General features: G+C 50.3%; 2 protein-coding genes across 3 annotated transcripts in view; both read left to right on the top strand.

Annotated features, from left to right (window-relative positions):
* Window positions 1-4453, top strand: part of AP3D1 (adaptor related protein complex 3 subunit delta 1) — a gene marked incomplete at its 5' end in the record, with an annotated part of 43904 nt that extends 39451 nt beyond the window's left edge. For both annotated transcript variants that reach the window (XM_082010839.1, XM_082010838.1), the window contains 5 exons: window positions 394-482; window positions 1519-1604; window positions 2045-2166; window positions 2943-3022; window positions 3397-4453. In XM_082010839.1, the coding sequence (XP_081866965.1) occupies window positions 394-482; window positions 1519-1604; window positions 2045-2166; window positions 2943-3022; window positions 3397-3492 (473 nt within the window). In that variant the 3' untranslated portion in view covers window positions 3493-4453. The remainder of the gene's footprint in view (window positions 1-393; window positions 483-1518; window positions 1605-2044; window positions 2167-2942; window positions 3023-3396) is intronic.
* A 14321-nt stretch (window positions 4454-18774) lies between these two features.
* Window positions 18775-19364, top strand: MOB3A (MOB kinase activator 3A; the record flags this gene model as incomplete). The annotated part of the gene is made up of 2 exons (XM_082010891.1): window positions 18775-19192; window positions 19279-19364. The coding sequence occupies 2 exons, from the start codon at window positions 18775-18777 to the stop codon at window positions 19362-19364; spliced, it is 504 nt and encodes a 167-aa protein (XP_081867017.1).
* Between the last annotated feature and the right edge of the window lie 61 nt (window positions 19365-19425).

Raw genomic sequence — 19425 nt, 5'->3', positions numbered from 1 at the left:
GACTAGTATATTAAAAGAAAAACAGAGAAACATTAGAATTCAAATTAATTCTGAAAATTACTTGGAAAGCTGTATATTTTCCAGTTATACAAACAATTTAAATGTATTTCCACTGTGACATACTTTGCCCAGGCACTCACTCGGTAACCTCTACCAAATGCCAGCTGTCACTGCTGCTTTTCAGAGACCCAAGAGCTAAGTGCTGTAACACTGTTAATTCACAACAGAGATTGTGCATATAGCTCTCTTCCAACTACACGGACAACTTCAAACTTGGTTCAGAAATAGTCAGTACGTAAAGCTTAGCTGCTACTGATCAGTTTATTCTAACCATTACTTAGATATGGAAACTATTTTCTGACCTGACTTCTACCTCTCCTCTCTTCATGCCAGGAATCTCTAATGAAGCCCAGTTTGTGTTTACACTTCAGAGTATTGTTATGGCTCAGAAGTTAAAAGGAACACTGTCCTTTATAGTCAAAGTAAGTGCAGCTTTAAACTCTGTGCTTCTGCTTCCTTTGGAACTGCATAAGGGAGCTTGACTTGGGTGGAAAGCACTGCTTTAGAGCTTTTCTTAGGCATCATTTCATCTCTGCTGCACCAGCCCATTCTGTGATGTGAGAAGTATTTTTACATGACATCTTGTGCAAAGAATGTCCTGAATAATGCGTAAGCATGTCCTAAATTGTCATTCCTGGCAGTGTGTGAGCAATGCAGCCTGAAACATATGCCGCATTGTCAGCTAGAAAATCACTGCAGTGGTGCATCTGCTGGGGAGAGGAGGACAACCAACTAGCAAGTGATGCAACCCAGAGTCTGTTTCTTCTGATCTCAGTTACCCAAAGATCAGTTGGACACTGCTACCTGTTACAAGGCTGGAAAAATAGTAATAAGAATTAGATACAGTTAACAAGGACGGAAGCCCAGAACAAGAGTGACATTAGCTGAAGGCATTGTTTAATAAGTATTGACCTGTATATGTGGGTTTCTGATGTTATTTCAGTAAAATTATTAATGAAGGAGCTGCATGAACAGCTCGAAGTAAGTGAATGGAGACAATTGTGGCTACTTCCGAGTCAGCCATTATGTTGTTTTTTAAGGGATTCTTAAAAATAGTATACGGGTCCTATTGCAGTACCTAAAAATCTGGGAGACATTAATTTATTATTTTGCTTGGGAAATAGTGAACTGTAAAACCACGTGTCCAAGTGTTAGTTTAAATTCAGTCCGCTCAATGTATTTCAGCAAGGTGCAATTGAAAATGCAGCCAGATCCCTCCAGTTGTGTCCCTTAATCTGCTCTAGCTATATGTATCAACTCAGCTGCCCAAATCTTCTAAGTAGCCTGATGTAGTAGTGTGACAGGTGCTCTCAGACTGATCCTTCAGGCACAGCCAGGGTATATCAAAGGGAATTGAGCCCTAGAGTCTTTGTTGGTGCCTGTTTGGTAGGTGGGGGTGGTGCCTCCTCTTGCTGCTTTGGGGCTTCCATTCATCTCCTTTCCTTTGACCTGTTGCAGAATGATGAAGGTTCAACCCATGAAAAACTAGATTTCAAATTGCACTTCAGTTGCGCTTCATATTTGATCACGACGCCTTGCTATAGGTAAGTGTCATTTAGGGGGCACAACATTGGTGCTTTTGCTGCCCATGTGAAGCTGAGCTTTGGCTGCAGGCCATCTCTGCAGGATATACAGCATGCTTTTGACTGGCTGCTTGTGATTGCTTTGGTAATAGTTCAGTTATCTTGTGTAATGTTTGACTGTTAAAATGTGTTCAGCAACTTACTTCAAGTGATTCTGAAGAAGGAGCTACATGCCCTGTAGGCTGGCAGAGGTCATGTGGAAGTAGCTATGGTTGAGGTCATAGGGTGCTTCCGTGGAGTCTGGAGTATGGTTCCCCTGTTTGCTGTAAACCCATTTTCCTAGAGCTTGGTAGTACTTAGACTTCTGCATCCTGAGATGTCTCAAGGTCTGCATGGGGCTAATGTGGCAGATCACACTTGGATTTCTAGTACAAGTGTTCACTTTCCTTCCTGTTTTGCAGTGATGCTTTTGCCAAGCTCCTAGAGTCTGGAGATCTGCACATGAGTTCTATTAAAGTAGATGGAATTAGCATTTCTTTCCAACATCTACTGGCAAAGATCTGTTTTCATCATCATTTTTCAGGTGAGTCTTCCTCAATGCAGAACCTTCTGCAAAATTCCGTATTCTAAAATTTCTGCTGTGCTTGGCAAGTGCAACATGCTGTGACCTCAACAGTGACAGCAGCAGGTGATGTCCAGATTTAATGAATTTGGGAGTTTTCTCCAGTTTTCTGTTACATTGGTATGCTCAAAGCAGGCAACGTTCTTCAAAATTAGCTGTCCTTGTGCCCCTGTGGCTTTCCTCCAGTCCAGCAAGGCACGTGGCAGGTTTCACGGGCGCAGCTTGCTTGTAGTTAGGGCTGTAACTGTTCTCTGGAGGGTGTGTTTGATGTTCAGCGCTTCAGCCTACCTCTTCTCGCCAGTGCTTCGTTTCAGTAAGGAGAGCACAAGCTATTCAAGTTTGGACTTATCAAATAAAATGCAAGTACTGGATGAAGCAAAACAAATGGCTGTTTCATCATCCTCTGATGTATGCATTAGACATTGCCTCACTGAAAGCATTTCTGGGGAAGAGATCTACATTCTGATCAGCATTTTTGCCACAGAACACTTGCAGCTTACTTAAAAGACAAATTACTAACCTCATTATTGCAAAATATCCTGGATAGGAGCCAAGAGGAGCCAGGCACGTACATAATCTTAACCCTGACTTCCTCCTTGCTTCACTCAGTAGAAGCCTCTATTCCTTGAGGCCAAGACAAAGCAGTAGTGCCTACTCACGGGAAGCTAATCTGACATTAAAAAGCTGTCACATTAAAAAGTTGTCACACTAAATGAAAACTCCTGCTTTCTTTATAGTTGTGGAACGCGTTGATTCGTGTGCATCAATGTACAGTCGTTCTATCCAAGGCCATCACGTTTGCCTACTGGTAAAAAAGGTGAGAGCATTGTAACACACTGAAACAAGACCTGCGAGAAGCTAAATACGCAGCTTTTCCTATCTTAACAGAAAGGGGGAAATAATCCTGTCTAAATCATCCAGGGACACCATGGGCAATTCATCTGACCCATCTAGTAGCTTTTGCTGTGCTGCTGCGAAGCTTGTACCTCCCCATGGGCTTTCTGTTGCCCAGCACATACCTGGTGGGTAGTAGCAGCAGCGACGGCTTACCTGAACTGACCTCGGCTAAGCCTGCTTTGTTCCTGTGCAGGCTCCCCTGGCTGTTTCCAGTCCCTGAGCTTGGCTGGGAATAAAACTGTCCTCACTTAAAAGAGGAGCTAATGGATTTTTTTTTTTCTTTTTCTTTCCAAGGGAGAGAACTCTGTATCCATAGATGGGAAATGTAGTGATTCCACCCTGCTTAGCAACTTGTTGGATGAGATGAAAGAGACATTGTCCAAGTGCTGAATATTCCTTATAAAATACTCCAACTACAAGAAACACACCTAATGTGTAAAGACGAGCAGACCCAAGTGTTAAGTTTCTCCCTCGTACGCATGTACTATCCTGGGGCACGTGCTTTTCAGTTAACTCCACCATTGTTTGCAGTTTAGACATTTTAAGGCTCTATGTTACCTTTTTATTTCAAAACTTTTTACAAACTGTGGTGTTAACCCTTTCTAGCCCAAAGAGATCCTGGTGACATGACTGGAGGAGGGAGGGAGGGGTGTTATTTATTCAGCAGCTCACGATGATCCCATAAACCTTGCCATCTGCCTGGGATGGTGGACTAAGCAGAATTTTATCAACAGTAGCACAGAGTCTGTTGCTTGTGCTTATTGCCAGGGAAGGTTGACTTGATCCTTAGCCATGGAGTATGTCTTCAGGGCTGCTGTAGTTGATGTATATTTCTAGCAGAGGCTGGTGCTGGACCTGAAGGCCTCTTTTTTTTTTTTTTTAATATGATTTATTATTATTATTATCTCAAGATCTATTGTGATCAGCATATAAACATCCTCCATCTCCTTGAGCTAATCCAAATGAGTCCTGTGAGAACTGGGATGTTTGCGTTTCTGTTTATAGTAGTGGCCTTGAGCCTTAACCTTCTTTTAGTGACAGCTGAGAGAGTAGAGAGTGAAAGCATGGAACAGGCTGAAAGTGTTACTGTTTGGTTCTCTGCTCCTGTTGACCACCCCTGCAAATGGAGTCTGTCATGCCTCTGCCCTTTGAGCAGTCTCTGCTGATGTGTTTTATGAGTCCACTTCAATTTCACATTCCTGAAAAGTTAGGGTACAGCAAGAAACTGGAAATCCAAAGGGGTCTGTTCCTGCTTTTTTTATCATTTTGCTCACCAGCTGAGGTTGACCACTACCAGGTTAGAGAAATGGCCACACGTATAATCCCTTGTACTCCCGACAGTTTGCAGATACAGCCCCGTTCCCTCCCTCTGTGCTGTGAAATCAGAGATGTTGTGCTCTCTCAGTTGTCCCCGTACCTCCCATGGCCCTGCCCTCGCAGCGGTGGGTGCAGATTTAGCAGGGCAAGCGTAAGTGGGTCCCTGCAGCAGAACCTTCCATGCCTGAGTGGCGGGAGGGAGGGGTTGGTGAGGAGCTGCAGACTTGTGTCTGTAGCAGGTGACTTTAGAGAAAAGAAATAGAGGGTTTGTGAAGCGAAGCCCATTCTGCATTGTTGAAATCTTGTGGCATCACTGACTGGAAAGGGATGTCACAGAGATGCTTAATTGATGTCCTTCTCCAAAATAATCTTGCTTTCAGTTTTCCCCTGCCCCAGTTCTTTTACTTGCTGTTCCACACCCAGCAAACTGGGAACATACCTGAACAGTTTTCCTTTAAGGCACAGGTCAAGAGCTGCTGGTTGCTATTACTAGAAGGGTCCCCAGGGAGGAGCTGAGTTGGTTTGCACTTCTCCAGCACCACCACTGCTTGGACTGGTGTCAGCAGTGCCCTGCAGCATTGAACTAAAACCCTGCACAGGCGACAGGATAAAGTGTTGATCTTATCCTTTGGGTGAACGTCCTGTACTTTAAGCGTGTCTTGTGCTCTTTACACTCTTCCCACATTAGGGTATTTTTGCAAAGGCTCTGCTCTGGTTTTATTGCTAGGACCAGCCCTATATTTTGACCGCACTCATGCGCTGCAGGAATTCGTTTGCAGCAGGCTTCACCACTGGTGAAGTGGTAGTTTTTGGTATTGGTCAACCTCCCTTGGTTAGCCAGTTTGTGTATTAGAAACTGAACATATTAAAATTGTCTTAAAGGATAATGTTCCTCAATTAGTGTTTTTTTTTTTAATTCATGGATGAAAACTGTCACTTTAGCATGTAGAGTCTTCTCTTACAGAATCCTGTGCGGTGATTCTAGAATTTTGAAACTGTATGATGTGTTACATTCACAAATTTATTTGCTATCAACATTCCCTTAAAAAAAAAAAAAAAGAAAGAAAAAGAAAACAACATACCACAAGCTGCTGTAATGATTTTGTGTCAAGATGATCCAATAAACTTTCAAAACAAAGTTAAATTTTCGGCTTTGTAAATAGTCCTTTTATAAGACCTTTCCAGTTTGTATGGACCCAAAAACATTATGTGGATTTACCCCAGCTCCGAATGCTTGTGTCTGTAGGGAAGGCAAGAGGAAGCTCCTTCCAAAAGCTCTGGAGGAGGCAAGTCATTTCTGACACCGCTGGTGGAGTGGTGGGGTTTCATCGGCTGGGGCTGGTGTCCTCATGTGCGTATCAGGGACTGATCACTGCCTGCTCTGTCAGCAGCAGCAGCTCTAAGGCATGAAGTCCATGAGTGGAAAGAGGACCCTCTAGTGAGGGAGACAGGGATGATGCTGTTGTTCATCTCTTAAATTTTAAACTGACCTGATTTTTATACACTCCAAAACTTTGATTCCAGCACACTTTGAATAACTAACTGGTCAGGCTGTCACATTTTCGCACTCCTTTGGAAGGCAGCATTGCAAGCAACAGTTGTCACTAACACAAATTATGGGGGGGAATTTGGGCAATCCCAGTTAAAGCTGCATTAATTTTTAAAATTAATTTATTATTATATAAGTAGATATAAAATAAATTTATTTTTAGCAATTGCAGCTAAAATCTAAGCACTTGCGAAAATCAGAGCAATACGAGGATTAAGGTCCAGTACTGTTGCAACAGGAACTGAGACATTGGTTTTGCGATACACTCAGTGGTTGCTAGTAAGACCAAAACCTGTGAAAATCATCTCTTGCAACAGAAAATATCTGGGGCTGCATAGTCAGGAGCTACCAGCTCTGCACTGAGAAGAACACAGGGCTTGCACTAACTTGTCAGCCCCGTTACTGGTAGACAAGCTCCTGCTGGGAAGGAAGGAGCAGGACATTTGTTTCCCACATGCAGTATGAGCCCAGCGTTGGCTGTGGGACAGCACAAATATGATGAAATGGCATAAAAACAACAACAAACATCCATCTCTTTGCAAATGCATGAAAAAACCCACCCAAGCCAGTGAGCACTTGGAGTGAACTGCAGGACCTTAACTGGAAAATGCAGGAGTTTTTGGTGAGCCTGGCACCATGCACTTCTGGCTTCGACCAGTGAGCCAGGCTTTTGCCCTGCTCTCTGCGTATGCCATGTCAAAATTCACTGAGCAACCAGACAAAGACAATCGGTCCTTATCTAACTATTTTTGCACACAGTATGTTACAAACAAGCACCATCCTTGTAGGGAAAGGAGAGTGCCACCCCCGAGGTTTGGGGTTGCAAGTGTTTCATGCCAAGTCCTGGGCAGAGCAGCATCTCTTCCCTATAGGTACCCAAGCGTTAGCAACTGCGCTCTCTGGAGAGGCACGAACGCTGCTACTACCTTGGGCAACAGCCCTCCCCTGTGCCGGGGCTGCGGCCGCAGGCTGCCCTTGGGAGCAGAGGGTGGGATCAGCTGCAGAGGCTGCTCTGCTCTGGGTGGGCTGGGAGCCGCAGGAGGCCCTCATCAAGGATCCAAAGCCTTCACCCATGGGCGCTGCCGCATGTCTCCTGGGCTGGGCTGCAAGCACCACGGGTGGAGATGTGCTGGGAGTCCATGGCTGCTGTCTCGGGGTGGTCTGAGGGCACCTGGAAGCGAGAGCACCCAGCTCCCCAGCAGTGTGAGCGAAGGGGCGGGAGCACAGGAAGAACCCCCGGCGTGCGGGACTTGAGGGAGACGGGAGGGAGCTCTGCGGGTGTGAGGAACGGCGCCGCTTTCGGCACGGTTTGTTTTTAGGCTTCCCAGGGACTTAACACCTGCATTTGACTTCATTCTGATGTTTCTGAAAATTTCCCTTTGAGCCAGCAGCTGTCTTTCCTGCTACTTCTCCTTTTTTTATGACTTTAAACCTTAAAGTATGTGCAGATCCCTTCAGCCTGTCCTGTTGGACCAACTGCCCCGAGTCAAACCAAAGCGGCTCAAACCACGCCGAGCCCCCCGGCCGGAATCTGGCCTGACTCCGCGTGGCTTCGCCCTTTCCCGGGGCCAGACCGGCGGCATGTGGCTCCTGATGGTGCCAAAACCACGCTCCTGCTCCTGCCTTCTGCCAGACTCCACTCGAGCTGGGCTGGAAATGGGAAAAATGAGGGAGTTACCGGAGTGCGGCAGCGCAGGGGCTGCCTCTGGGGAGGATGGCCTGCGGGCCGCCGGCTATGGAAGGGTGCTCGGAGGAGGGCTGAGGACGATGCTCGCCGCGGCGGGAGGAAAGAGGCAATTTTTGTTGGCAGTGCTGGCGGGGTCTTCAAAATGCTGCTGCAGGGGGCTGGAGCAGGCCCTTCCCTGGCTTTGCACCGGAGCCCTGGCTCCGTGAAAGCCGGCCGGACCCGGCGCCTTCCTGAGCTGAAGTTAATTTTTGCTTCGGATTTCTGGGTATTTCAGCTGTTTCCACGGCGCCTTGTCACCCTCTTCTCCCCCACCGTGTTAAAAATTGAGGCAAACCCTCCCCTGACTCCAGGGCCCTGCTGCGCCGTGCCGCGCTCTGCGGCCAGGCTCCTCCAACGGGTAATTTAATTCCGCCGAGGTGCTGAGCAGGACACCCGGCGGGGGCTGCCGCCCCACAGCCCCCTGAGCAGCCCTGGGCTGGGGTATGGCCACGGCGCCGTGGGGTGCCCCTTCTCCCCAGGCTCCTAGAAAAGGAAGAGAATAAGTAAAATAGAATAAAATAAAATAGAAGAAAATTAAATATCATAGAAGAAAATTAAATATCATAAAAGAAAATGAAATGGAATACAAGAAGATTAAATAGAATAAATAAAACAATAAAATGGAATAAAAATAAAGGGTAAAATAAAAGAAAATCAAATAGAGTAAAAGAAAACAGAATAGACTAAAATAAAATCAAATAAACAATTGTCTCCACAGCCGCAGCCCTGGGCCCCGCCGGTGTGGCCCGTCCCCCCAGTCCCTGCCCCCCCGAGGCCCGGTCCCGCCCGCGGGAGGAGCCGGCGGCGGCGAGGCGCGGGCGGGCGGCCCCTTTAAGAGGAAGTAGGGCCGGCGGTCGCGCGCGGAGAGGGGCCGCGCGGGAGACCGCCAAGTTCTGCGGGGCGGGCGGGGGGCGGAGTGCTGCGGTCACACGAGGGGCGCCGCTTCCGCGCCGCTACGGATTCGCTGCCGCCAGCCAGGTGCGGGGAAGCGGGGGCGCGGGGAGGGCCTGTGGGCGAGCACCGGGCGTCTGGAGGGGGCCTGGAGGGACCTCAGGGGGAAGAGCGGGCCTGGAGGGGGGCCGGCGGCGTCCCTGAGCCGGGGCGGGTCCCCATCCCCGCCCGGGGGTCCCAGTCCCCGCCAGCCCGCCCCGGGGCTGCCTGTGACCACACTGGTGGAGCGGGGCCCCCGCGGGGTCACGCCGGGGTGGGCCGGCCGTAACGACCAACCTGTTGAACGGGGACTTTTACGTCTACTCCCTTCTGAAAAATTACTCGCGTTTTTCCCGTGGCGAGCCCCTCCCGGGGCCGTGCGCCCGGGGCCGCGTCCCGCCGTCCCGGCCCGGGGAGCAGGCCCGAGGCCCGGCCCGCGGCGGGCGAGGCCGGTTCCGCTTGTGTTGGCGAGTCCCGGAGGGGAGACGGCTTCGGCGGGACGCCGCGGTGCGTAGCGGTGACGTTCCTTGGCTGATGGCGTCACCTCCCCTTGCGAAGGGGTTCGCGTGCAGGTGTGCGCGTGGCGGTACCTGCTGCAGCCTTTCCCAGCAAATTAAAAGCACCATCATGAGGAAAAAGAACCAACCGGTGCGGAGAGAAAGGGTTTTACCGGCGTAAGGGTGAAGTTACAGTCTTGGATGCTCCGGGTTTTTATCCCACCTCTTTCCCTTTCGCCCTTCTCTAGCTCATGGCTGTTTCTGTCGTAGGTAAAGGCACAGTCCTGAATTTCAAGCTCCTCAGCCTCTTAAGCGCTCAGGGAGAATGGGGACTTCTCCGGTTTTTTCCTGATTGTGGTGAGCTGCAGCTCAGCTGCCATGAGGGGGAACTTGTGGCGCTTGAAAGCAAACTCTTGCTCTGCTTCTCGCTCCTGCTATGAGCGCAGAAGTACTGATCTTACAGTAGCCGCCTCTGCTGCGATCTGCAGTACAGTAACCTCAACACCTTCAAAGAAAACTCTTCCTGTGCGTGAGCAGGACAGACAGAAAGGAAAGGGCAGGAACGCCTCCGAGCGAGGAGGAGGGATTTGAAGTTGTCCAGCGTGTGGCACAGGTGTTTGGAAAAAGCACCTCTGTCATGGACCCTGGTGCTAGCAAAAGGCAAGATCCCCTTCTCTTACTGCTTGGAGCTGAAGAGTGGCCACACTTTCTCAGTTTTCATCCCTTCTTTGTTTAAAACTTCTTTCCGGTCTGGAAGTCTTCTGCCAAGTTGCAGGGCAGGCAGGGGGTTTTTGCTAGGAGATGCAAAATTTCCCCAGCCACCTGTTTATCACAGTCCCTGGGGCTTTGGCCTTGCACTCTGCTTCCTTTCCAGGGCTTAGGCTGGCATCCAACTCTGTGTTTACCTATTGTCGTTTCTTGGACTGTATATTCCATATCTTAGATTCACTTTCTGTCTTAGTCATGTGCTCATGAAGTTAACTTCGGCAGGAGGGCGAGCTTGTAACCTTTTAAAATCCTCAGAAAGGGAGGAGTGCCTCAAGTTCATGCCAGCTCAGTGGTCTGGTAGCAAAAACTGGTGCTCTTGGTTTACGCTGAGGAGCCGAGTCCAGGTGCTGAGCAGGGAGCTGGTTTGCTGTGCCTGGCTCACCTTTCGGGATCTGGGGTGTTCTTTTGGCCACATTACTTGGGGTTGTGCAGTCAACTGTGCCATTGTCAGAAATGGAAACGGCCTCTCCTGTCCGCTTGGCTGAGGCTTGAAGCGTGCTCAGCATCTTGAGCAAAGTCGTCCTTCACGACTTCAGCTGTCTTCTAGTGCGGGACCTGTTTGCCAGATGCTTCCTTGTCCACATTTGGCTTTATCATGGCCCTTTCATTGATGGGATGTGAAGTACCACACGAACTGAAATGCTGCAATGGAGGTTGGACCGTACCGGCGTGTGCCACTTTTTGTGACTCGTTATTCTCTCTAAATGGGCCAGGGATCTCCATGGCCCCAGTACACACAGGAAAAATGTTTCTCTGCTCAACAGTGAAAGTGTGTGGGGTCAGAGAACAGAGACTGCAAAATCTAACCAGTCCTGCACACAGCATTCGGATCTGGAAAAAGAATTGCCTTCAACTTCTGAGTTTTAATTTCTTTTAAGACAGGAAAGTATTTTGTAATACTTGAGCCATAAATGCTGCTGTAAGTGTATCCATAACCAGCTTTGCTGGAGGTTTAGAAGCTCATCTTTAGAAATATGCAGTATCTAGCTAATGCTTTCAATAAAGAGTGCACCTTAGGCTGTGCCTTTATCCTCCCTTTTCCAGGTGCCCCTGGGAGGCAGAGTTACCTGTGGCTCCTGCTTTGGTCTGCTGCTTGCTTCCCTCTGGAGCTGGAGCGGCTCTGGCTGTGTGCCTCTGCGCTGGCTCCGAGGGAGCCCTTGGAACAGAAAATGAGCTAGAGCCATTGAAAATATGTTTCAGTTTGAAACAGGAGCTGAGTCAGGCCCATGGCTGCACTGAAAGACACTAATTTTTTTCTTCATCTTAACTGCAGGCTTCTCTTGGGGCTGCTGTCTTGGGCCTTTTTTCTTTCTTCTTTTTCCTCTCACTGTGTGGCGGGAGGTCTTATGATGTGGTTAGTCTTGAGGTGATCTCTAGCTCCACATCAGTGGGCTTATTCCTTGCCTGGAGACATGCTAACATGTTGGGTTACTGCCATGTCTCCTCGTGGGCATCTGCTTTCACTGAGAAACAATACCGCTTTTCTTCCAAAAGCATGGGGAGAAGAGGTGTTTGTCAGTGGGATTAGCCCTGCCATGGGAAAGGCTGGCCTTGTGGCCAGCTCATGCTCCAGCTCAGTCCCTGGATGAAGGAGCTCATAGCCCTGGCATCTCCTGTGATCTCAAACCAGTAGCCACTCTGTTGAAGTACTGGCCCTTGCTGTAGTCATTTTATCAGCCTGAGGCAAAATTCATGCTCCAAACTGGTGTTACCTTTTACTTGGGTGGGGGCAGATCCCAACATTGGAGTAGATGAAACTGCTGTTGGTTCAAAAATACCCCTGCCCAGTGAGGACAGTAATGTGAAGCCTGCGAAAGCAGGAAGAAACGTGTAGCTCGCAGCTTGGACTCGGTAAGTATCACACTGCCCTGTATGAGTCCTGTGGTAAAAGCCAGTCTGAAGGACAGTGAAAGGCCTTCCTGAAGGAGCAGGCTGCAAAATACGACGCCTCAGACCTCAAAAAGAGAGCGCTGCTCTTAGCATGCCGTCAGCCACCCACTGCTTGTGGTTTATCCTAGAAATATTTGTCTGTGCAGTTAACCTGTCTCCTGGAGTCGTGACCCAGCTTGTCAGCTTAACGCAGCGTCTGAAAAGCCTGCAGCGGATTAGCTCTGCCTCCACATGCAGCCGTCATCCCAGTGTGGACGAGTGAGCACGATCAGTGGAAACCTTCCAAAAAAGCTGCGGCTCTAGCATTGCAATAGATGCAGATGTCACGTAAGAGGCAAGAAAATTGTCCCTAAATCAGCGATGCTCAGGGCCCTGATAGCTGTTCCTGCTACACTGCAGTCACTTCTAGGTTTTCAAATGAAGATTTTTAAATTGCAGCATCTGCTGTCTGACCTTCCCCTTTTGGGGAAGGGAGAGTAGGAGGGGTGACCTTTTACAAAAGTTACTTTCTCGAGTGGCTTTTCCACCCTCTGTGGCTGCGAGGAGGATGCCTGGAAGGCCGGGGGTGGCAACCCACGCTGGAAATTCGGTCTTCTAGCATGCAAAGTTGGCGATTCAGTCTTCCCTCTCCCCTGCCAGGAAGGGTTATCCAGCCCCACCGCTGCTCGTTCCCTTACCTGCCTCCCCTCAGTATCCGCTTGCGAAGCTCCGTCGCACAAACTCCGAAACGTCCCTCCTGTCATCGCCGCATGGTCTGAATCTAAATCCTGAGCTCAGAGTTGAGCAATAAAGTGCCTGCTCCTCTGTCCCGCTTGTGACTGTTGGAAATGCCTCGCGCTGCTCCGTGGCCTGGGCCTTCCGCTCGGCGCAGCAGCATTTCGATCTGGCGCGGGCTGCAGCAGGCAGCTGCGTGATGGGCTCTGCCGGAGCTGTGGTGCTTGTGTCGGTTGGGTCTTCTCCTAACCCAACCGTGGCTTAATTTAACAGGGCTTTTCCCTTTATTATATAAACTAATTCGACTTTAAAACTGGTGTGAACACATAGCCTTTCAGGGGAAAAAGAAGATAGCAATTAAAGCCCAGTATAACTATTTTTGGTCTGTTTCCTTTTCTTATGCATGTGGCAGTGCAGATAGGCTCTGCATTTCCATGGCTTAGAGGTATGTAAAGAGACTGCCCTGCTCCTAAGCAAGCCTCTTTCCGGGAAGTGCCGGGAGATGGGGTGTCTGTACAGTTTCTTACTTGGGAGTTTCCAAATTGTTCAGCAGATTTAAATTGCGGGGGGTGGCTGGCGACCAGCAGAACTTTCTTAAAACCGACTTTGTGGTGCAACATAAAGGGCTCTTTGTTTGCCTAAACCTTGGGAATTCAACATTTGAAATGTGCATTTCTGAACGGCTCCGTTACGTTTATTGTGAAGGCTGCTACAAAGCAGTTCCCAAGAGAAAAATGTGGATATTGTCCTGCAGAGCATCAGAACGAACCCGCTGCTCGTGTCTCGCCCAGCCCGGGGCTGTAGGTGCAGCTGGGCCGGGTCCACGCTCCGCTCCCTCTCCTTAGGCTTCAGAGCAGCTTCTGCTGCCAGGAGCACGCGCGGAGGAGAAAGGAGAAAGGGCGATGTGGAAGGTAGCACAGGGCTGCGGCGCAGCTTCTCTCTTGTGCAGCGGCGTTGGAGCGGTCTCACAGGAGAAGAGCGCTGCTCCAGCCTGGATCTGCTCCGCTCTCGGCACGCCGAAGTGCCGTTCCCATCTTGGGTTTTACAACTAAAACCACAAGCCCCTTTGCCGGGAGAGCGCGCGGCTCTGCGCGGTCAGAAACACCACGGCGGAGCTTATGGAAGGGAATGATTAGCTTTTGGGAAGACGTTGGCAGCTCCCTGGGCCGGGAGGCCAGACTCGGTGCCAGACAGGAAGCCGGCTGACGTGGAAGTGCCGTCTCGCCGGGGTTATGAATGGGCAGGCGTGCCTGCCGCGGCCGCGCTCGGCCCTCCTCTTCTGCCCCGCACGCTCCTCGCCTCACCCTGCCCCGGCTGAGGTAAGCGCAGGGATAGACCTTTGTTTCTCCTGTCATAAAGCAAATGAAAAGAGCGGCCGAAAACCTCGTCCCGTGAAGGCAAGCTGTCTCGTTTCTTGCCAGACTGGCTCCAGAGGCACAGAAACTGCTGTCATTAGTGCCACTCCAGCCCTGCTTGCCATAATTGGTCTGATCCTCGCCCTCGCTCTCTGTATTAAAATCTCTCCTTTGATCGTAGAAAACCAGTATCATCCTGTACTGAGAAACTGCAGAATGGCCGTGGGAAGGTATTTCTGAAGGAGGGGGAGTTATGGAAAAAATGTGCGTGTGTGTCCGTCTGCTTTTTTTTTTTTTTAATTGTCTGTTTTGAAGCTGCTTCGCTTCTCGGGCGTGCTGTGTAAATTTGGGTATTTTACCTGAAGTGCTCATATATCGTGGCTGCTTTATCAAACTGGCATGGGTGGTTTTGTGTCCTGTGTTGGAAACTCTGGCCTGAGCCATGGCATTAGTGGTGAGTAAGGACATTGAAAACGGCTCGGGGGGAAGGCGGGGGTTTGTTGCTGCCCTCTCCTTCCCGGGGGCCGTGGGGACTGGGGACGGGGTGACGGGCACGGGCTCGTCACCGAGGGGCTGCCATTGCAAGCAGCCACAGAAGGAGCCTTCGGCTGGACTCGCTGTAAATGCGGAGCAGCAATGCCATCTTGGCATCGTCTCGCAAGACAGCGGCGTGCCTTCCCTAAAAGGAAACTAGATAAATCAATTATTTTGAGAAACGCATTGCTCACTGGGGTTTGCTCAAGGGCTTTCTTAGCAGCAAGGCAGCAGGATGTGAGCCGCCCCGGCACTGGGGTCACTGGGAGGGAAGTGGCCGTGTGTCTGACCCCTCCCCGGCCTGCGGGAGCCTTCGGATTGCAGCCGCGCTTGAAACGGGACTTCTTTTTTTTTTTCTCCCCCTTTTGAAAAAGGAAGCTCTCTGCCTCAGTGCCTACAAGCGCTCGTAGAAGTTGCAAGGGACAGGCTGAGCGGTTGCACAAGTGATCTGCCGAGGCTAGAAACGCAGGTAGGAGCTTGCTGACGTGCTGGCTTGCTTTTATTTTTTTTCCCTGGCTGTTGTTAAACCCCTGCACGGTGTTAGAGGCAGAGGGGAGTCCGGGTGGTGCTGGGGGCAGGCGCTGCCGGAGCGGTCGTGGGACTCCTGGAAGAGGGTTTCGGGCCGTTCCGCCTCTGCGACGAGGGCAGGATGCGACGGGAACGCTGCTCGCAGTTGGAAAACCTGGGGAGGGCTGCAGCAGGCTTGCACGGGGAGGCAGTTTCCTGGTGTTTCGGAGGAGGTAACTGTCCTTCCTTTTTTCACAACCTCTCTGAGCTGTGTGTAAAATATTCGAGAGCCGGGGAAGCGACCACCTGGGCTTCCCTTGCCCCGAGCCTGGTTCTGAAGTAAGGCAGCAGCGCCTGATCTGCCATTCCCGGCGAGGGGAGAGGAACAGTAGGGCAATACAGACAGCCCTGTCCTGGATTGCTGTCAGCAGAAATCAGCGTTAGGACTGGAGCTGCGAGAGCAGGGGGAGAAAACGAGCTTTTGGGAAGGGAAGGGAGGGCCAGGCCTCGACGCCCCTCACTGGGCAGGCAAGTTGCCTCCTTAACCAGCGTAATACCGAGCCGCTCCTCTCGTGTCCTTGGGAGTAGCAGAGAAGCTGAGGGTTTGTTTGTGCTCCGGATGGCCTGCCGCGGTGTGGGGCTTTCTGCGGCAATTGTGTGAGCTCGGAGGGATGGCCAAGGTCCTCTTGGAGCACCGGTGACGTGTGCTGTAATCTTGGCTGGCTGGTAAGGAGGCGTAAACAAAATGTACTGCAGGTTTGCTTGGGGGGGATTTTTTTTTCCCCTCATTTTGAAGCTTGCAGATACCATTCAGGTGCTTTGCATGTCCCATATCCTAATTGTTCCTAACCTTCCCTTTCTCTTCTGTGCAAAGTCAGTGTCTTAGTTGCTGCCTGAGCTGTGACTCCTGCCTGTGGAAGTAGGTGTTGTACGTGTGATATCATCTTCAAGCAATGTCAGGGATGCTTTTGGTCTCTGTGCTGCTTTTTTTTTTTTTTCCCCCTAGAGCTAAATGTTTCTTTTAGCTCAGTTGCAGTCAAAGACCATAATTAAATAGGCTGTATCTGCTTGAAATCTCAGCTACTCATTTTGCTAATGCCTGAATTGTCTGAGAGACGATTGCTGCTGTGTCGAGCTCCCCAGTTCTCATGAATGATGTCTCTGTAGCAAGAGGAAGTTGTTTGTAGGACAGGTACTGCCTTGATACCAAATAAGCCATATTAAAAGTCTCTCCACCCTGCTCAAATGACAGTTTCTGCTGGAAAATGGTTGGTGTTTGCTTCTTGACATGCGTGGCCAAGCCCAGAGGATATTGTGGTTTTTTTCCCTGCTGTTTTACCATTCTGTTTCCCCCCAGCCTCTTCTCTGTGCCGGGCCCTGCGGCTGCAGCCTGAGCCCTGCTTGAGAAACACGTCCCTGTCCAGCGGAAGGGACAGTGCCTGGCTGCAGTCTCGGGCCAGCACGGCTGCGAGTGTGGTCACAGCAATCAGATAGATCCTACAGAAGATAAGTAGGTCCAGAGTCGGACCACGCCGAGGATGCTGCCACTCCTCCAGGAAGCTGTGTGGAGGGCAATGAAGCTTGTGCTTCTCTGTCTTGTTTGTTTTAAAGGACACGTCTTTCTCCAGTGTAAGGAGATCGTTGCGTGCAATGCTCTGGGACTGATTTCCTGCTGGAAATAGCTGCAGGCTCAGCACCTGCTCTCCACATTGCTTGTTACTTGGAGGCTGGTCTTGCCTTTGCTCCGGACGTGGCAGCGCGGCGGGGTGGGCGCAGTCCCCTGGTGCTTCCGCCCTGCCGGGTCGCCTTGGCGTTTTGCCGCAGGATGTGGTGAGGCTGTGACACAGCTCTCGGTAACCAAAGCTGCTGCCTCGTGCTCAGCTGTCCCTCTGTGCCATTTGCTACTTCCTCTAACCATGTCTGTGGCGTGATCAAACACCTCATAAGGATGCGTTTTCTGGGGTTTTTTTAGGGGGGGGTTTGTTTGTTTGGGGTTTTTTTTGACTCTCACAGTATCTTACGGGGTCGCAGCAGCTGCTTTAGCAGCGCTGTGCGCAGCGAAAGCATGCGTATGCGAATTCACCTTGCAGCCCAGGGTAGATCTCGCTCAACCACGTTAAAATGCTTTTTTGGTTTCTCCCAACGTGTGTCGTGGCCCACGTTGCAACAGGAGTTTGGATCTCTGCTCCCGCACAGAAGAGGTTACTGAGCCCATTCCCGCAGGAAAAGCAGCACTAGGAAACGTTGAGCCTGTTCTTAGTGGGACAAACTGAAGTGGTTTGGGTTTTCTTCCTTGCTGTAATTAAATAAGGAAACAAGAGGCCTTGGTTTAAATCTTTTTAATCTTTCTCCAGAGAAGAAATGCTGATTAGCATTATGCAGCATCTGTTGGAGACGGGCTGAGTTGCAGCAAAGGTAGTCTTGACCTTGAATTTGGGATTTTCTTGCCAAAGTTTGAGGATACTGTCTACCTATTTGAACAATGCTATGGCCTCATATAAATCTAAGTAGATTTCTGCTTGGTGAAAGGGATTTGTTTGTATGCTTTCTTATAAAACTATGAAAACTCTTATTTGCCAGATTCAGTAAGGCATCAGCTTTAGTTAATTTTTGTTACTTTATTTATTCCTCTGTCCAGCACCTGTAAAATAATATTTTTGGTACACACAGCTTTCTGCCTTGAGCTTCCATCAAAGAGCAGCTTGACACAAATTATACGAGGGGATGGATGTGGGAACAAAGGAGGTATAATTAGCTACAGATAAACAGAGCTGTGTTTCTCGTCAGCATCCTTTCAGATCTTGGCTCCAAGAGGGTGAGACGCAAGTTAATTCTTTTCTACAGACTGGAAGAGGAAGGCGAGCTTTCCCTGGTCTTCCAGCTTTCAACCAGCCTTCAACTTGGAGTGAGCTAAACTGAAACGAAAAATATGTTTTTGGTCTGTCTGCACCTGCAGAAGAGGCTGTGGCTGCTCTTAGAGCTGGTGTTATTTCAGGATATTCCCCTTCCGGGTGCCTGAGCCATGACTTCTTCTTCTTCTTGTTCCCCTCCGCCATTTCATGTTCTGTCTTTAATGCTACGACAGCGCAGGCAGCTCCTGCTCAAACGGTTGTTTTGTTGGAGTATGTCTGGCAACAGATCTGAACTTTATCTTAGGTTGTCATAACCTTACCTTTTAGCTTGTTTCCAAAGGCGGGGGGAAGCATAGGTGAAAAACCTGATCCAGGTAAAACCCAACTTGTTTTACCCTTCTTAACTATTTGGTGTCTTGGAGTTGAATAGGTGGTGGTTTGTCCTTGTTTCTGTGGGGTTTGGGTCTCTGGGTGTGATGATGCTGGGGTGAATCTCCCGCAGAGGCAGCGCTGGGTGGCACGGGGGGACTATACCTCGATGTCTCGCTTTGCCCCTTCCCGTTACACCCCTTCCCAATGGGGCTGGTTCCCTCATCCCCACGCTGAGCGTCGGCAATGGGGCTGGTTCCCTCATCCCCACGCTGAGCGTCGGGAGACCTTGCAGGGGTGACTCCTCGTTCAGCCCAGGTCACCTCTGACAGCCGCGCCACCGCTGTGCCGTGGGCTGGGCTGTAGGGAGAAGGGGGAGGGAAGAAAGCTGGCGTTGGCTTCCCCCCCTTCTCAGATCTGGGGCGAGGGCCCAGATGGTATCCCAGATCTCTTCCTATGGGATTTAGACCAGGTTTCCTGTTGAGAGAGCTGCTCCTAATCGCTGCCCTTCTGTGCTGTGTTGCAGATCAGGACCAGATGAGCAGAGCGAGGTTCCTGTGAAGATCAGAGTGGCTCCAGCCCTGCCCCAGGAAGTGGCCCAGCAGCGCTGCGTCTCCGGCTGTCATCGCTACGGACCTGGAAAAGAAAGAAGAAAAGAAGAAAAATGTCCCATGCTTTAAAGCAAGTGTTCAATAAAGACAAAACCTTCCGGCCCAAGCGCAAGTTTGAGCCGGGGACTCAGCGGTTTGAGCTGCACAAGAAGGCTCAAGCCTCGCTCAACGCTGGCCTGGACCTGAAAGTTGCCGTCCAGCTGCCGCCAGGAGAGGAGCAGAACGACTGGGTGGCCGTGCACGTGGTGGACTTCTTCAACCGCATCAACCTGATCTACGGCACCATCAGTGACTATTGCACAGAGCAGTCCTGCCCCGTCATGTCGGGGGGGCCCAAGTACGAGTACCGATGGCAGGACGAGCACAAGTACCGAAAACCCACAGCCCTGTCTGCTCCCCAGTACATGAACCTCCTGATGGACTGGATTGAGGTACAGATCAACAACGAGGACATCTTTCCCACTAACGTTGGTGAGTTCAGTTCCAGTTGTGGCATGGGGAGGGAGGCTGGTGCAGAGCCTTCTCCTTTGAGCCCTTGGGTCCCGTTTCTGTTCCAGGAGATGCTGTTGTACAGGTCACCTTCATAGCAGAGCTATTTCTTTTTGTGCTGCTCAGAGGCTGGCAGTGTAGTAAGCTCTCCTGAGCACCCAAGAAACTTCAGAGCTCTTGTGCAGTGCTAAAATACCCAGAGCTGCACCAGATCC

Source organism: Phaethon aethereus, assembly GCF_964289735.1.
Source record: "Phaethon aethereus genome assembly, chromosome: 26".
Lineage (NCBI taxonomy): Eukaryota > Metazoa > Chordata > Aves > Phaethontiformes > Phaethontidae > Phaethon > Phaethon aethereus.
The sequence above is the reverse complement of the archived record's forward strand: the minus strand, read 5'-3'. Positions and strand labels throughout refer to the sequence as shown.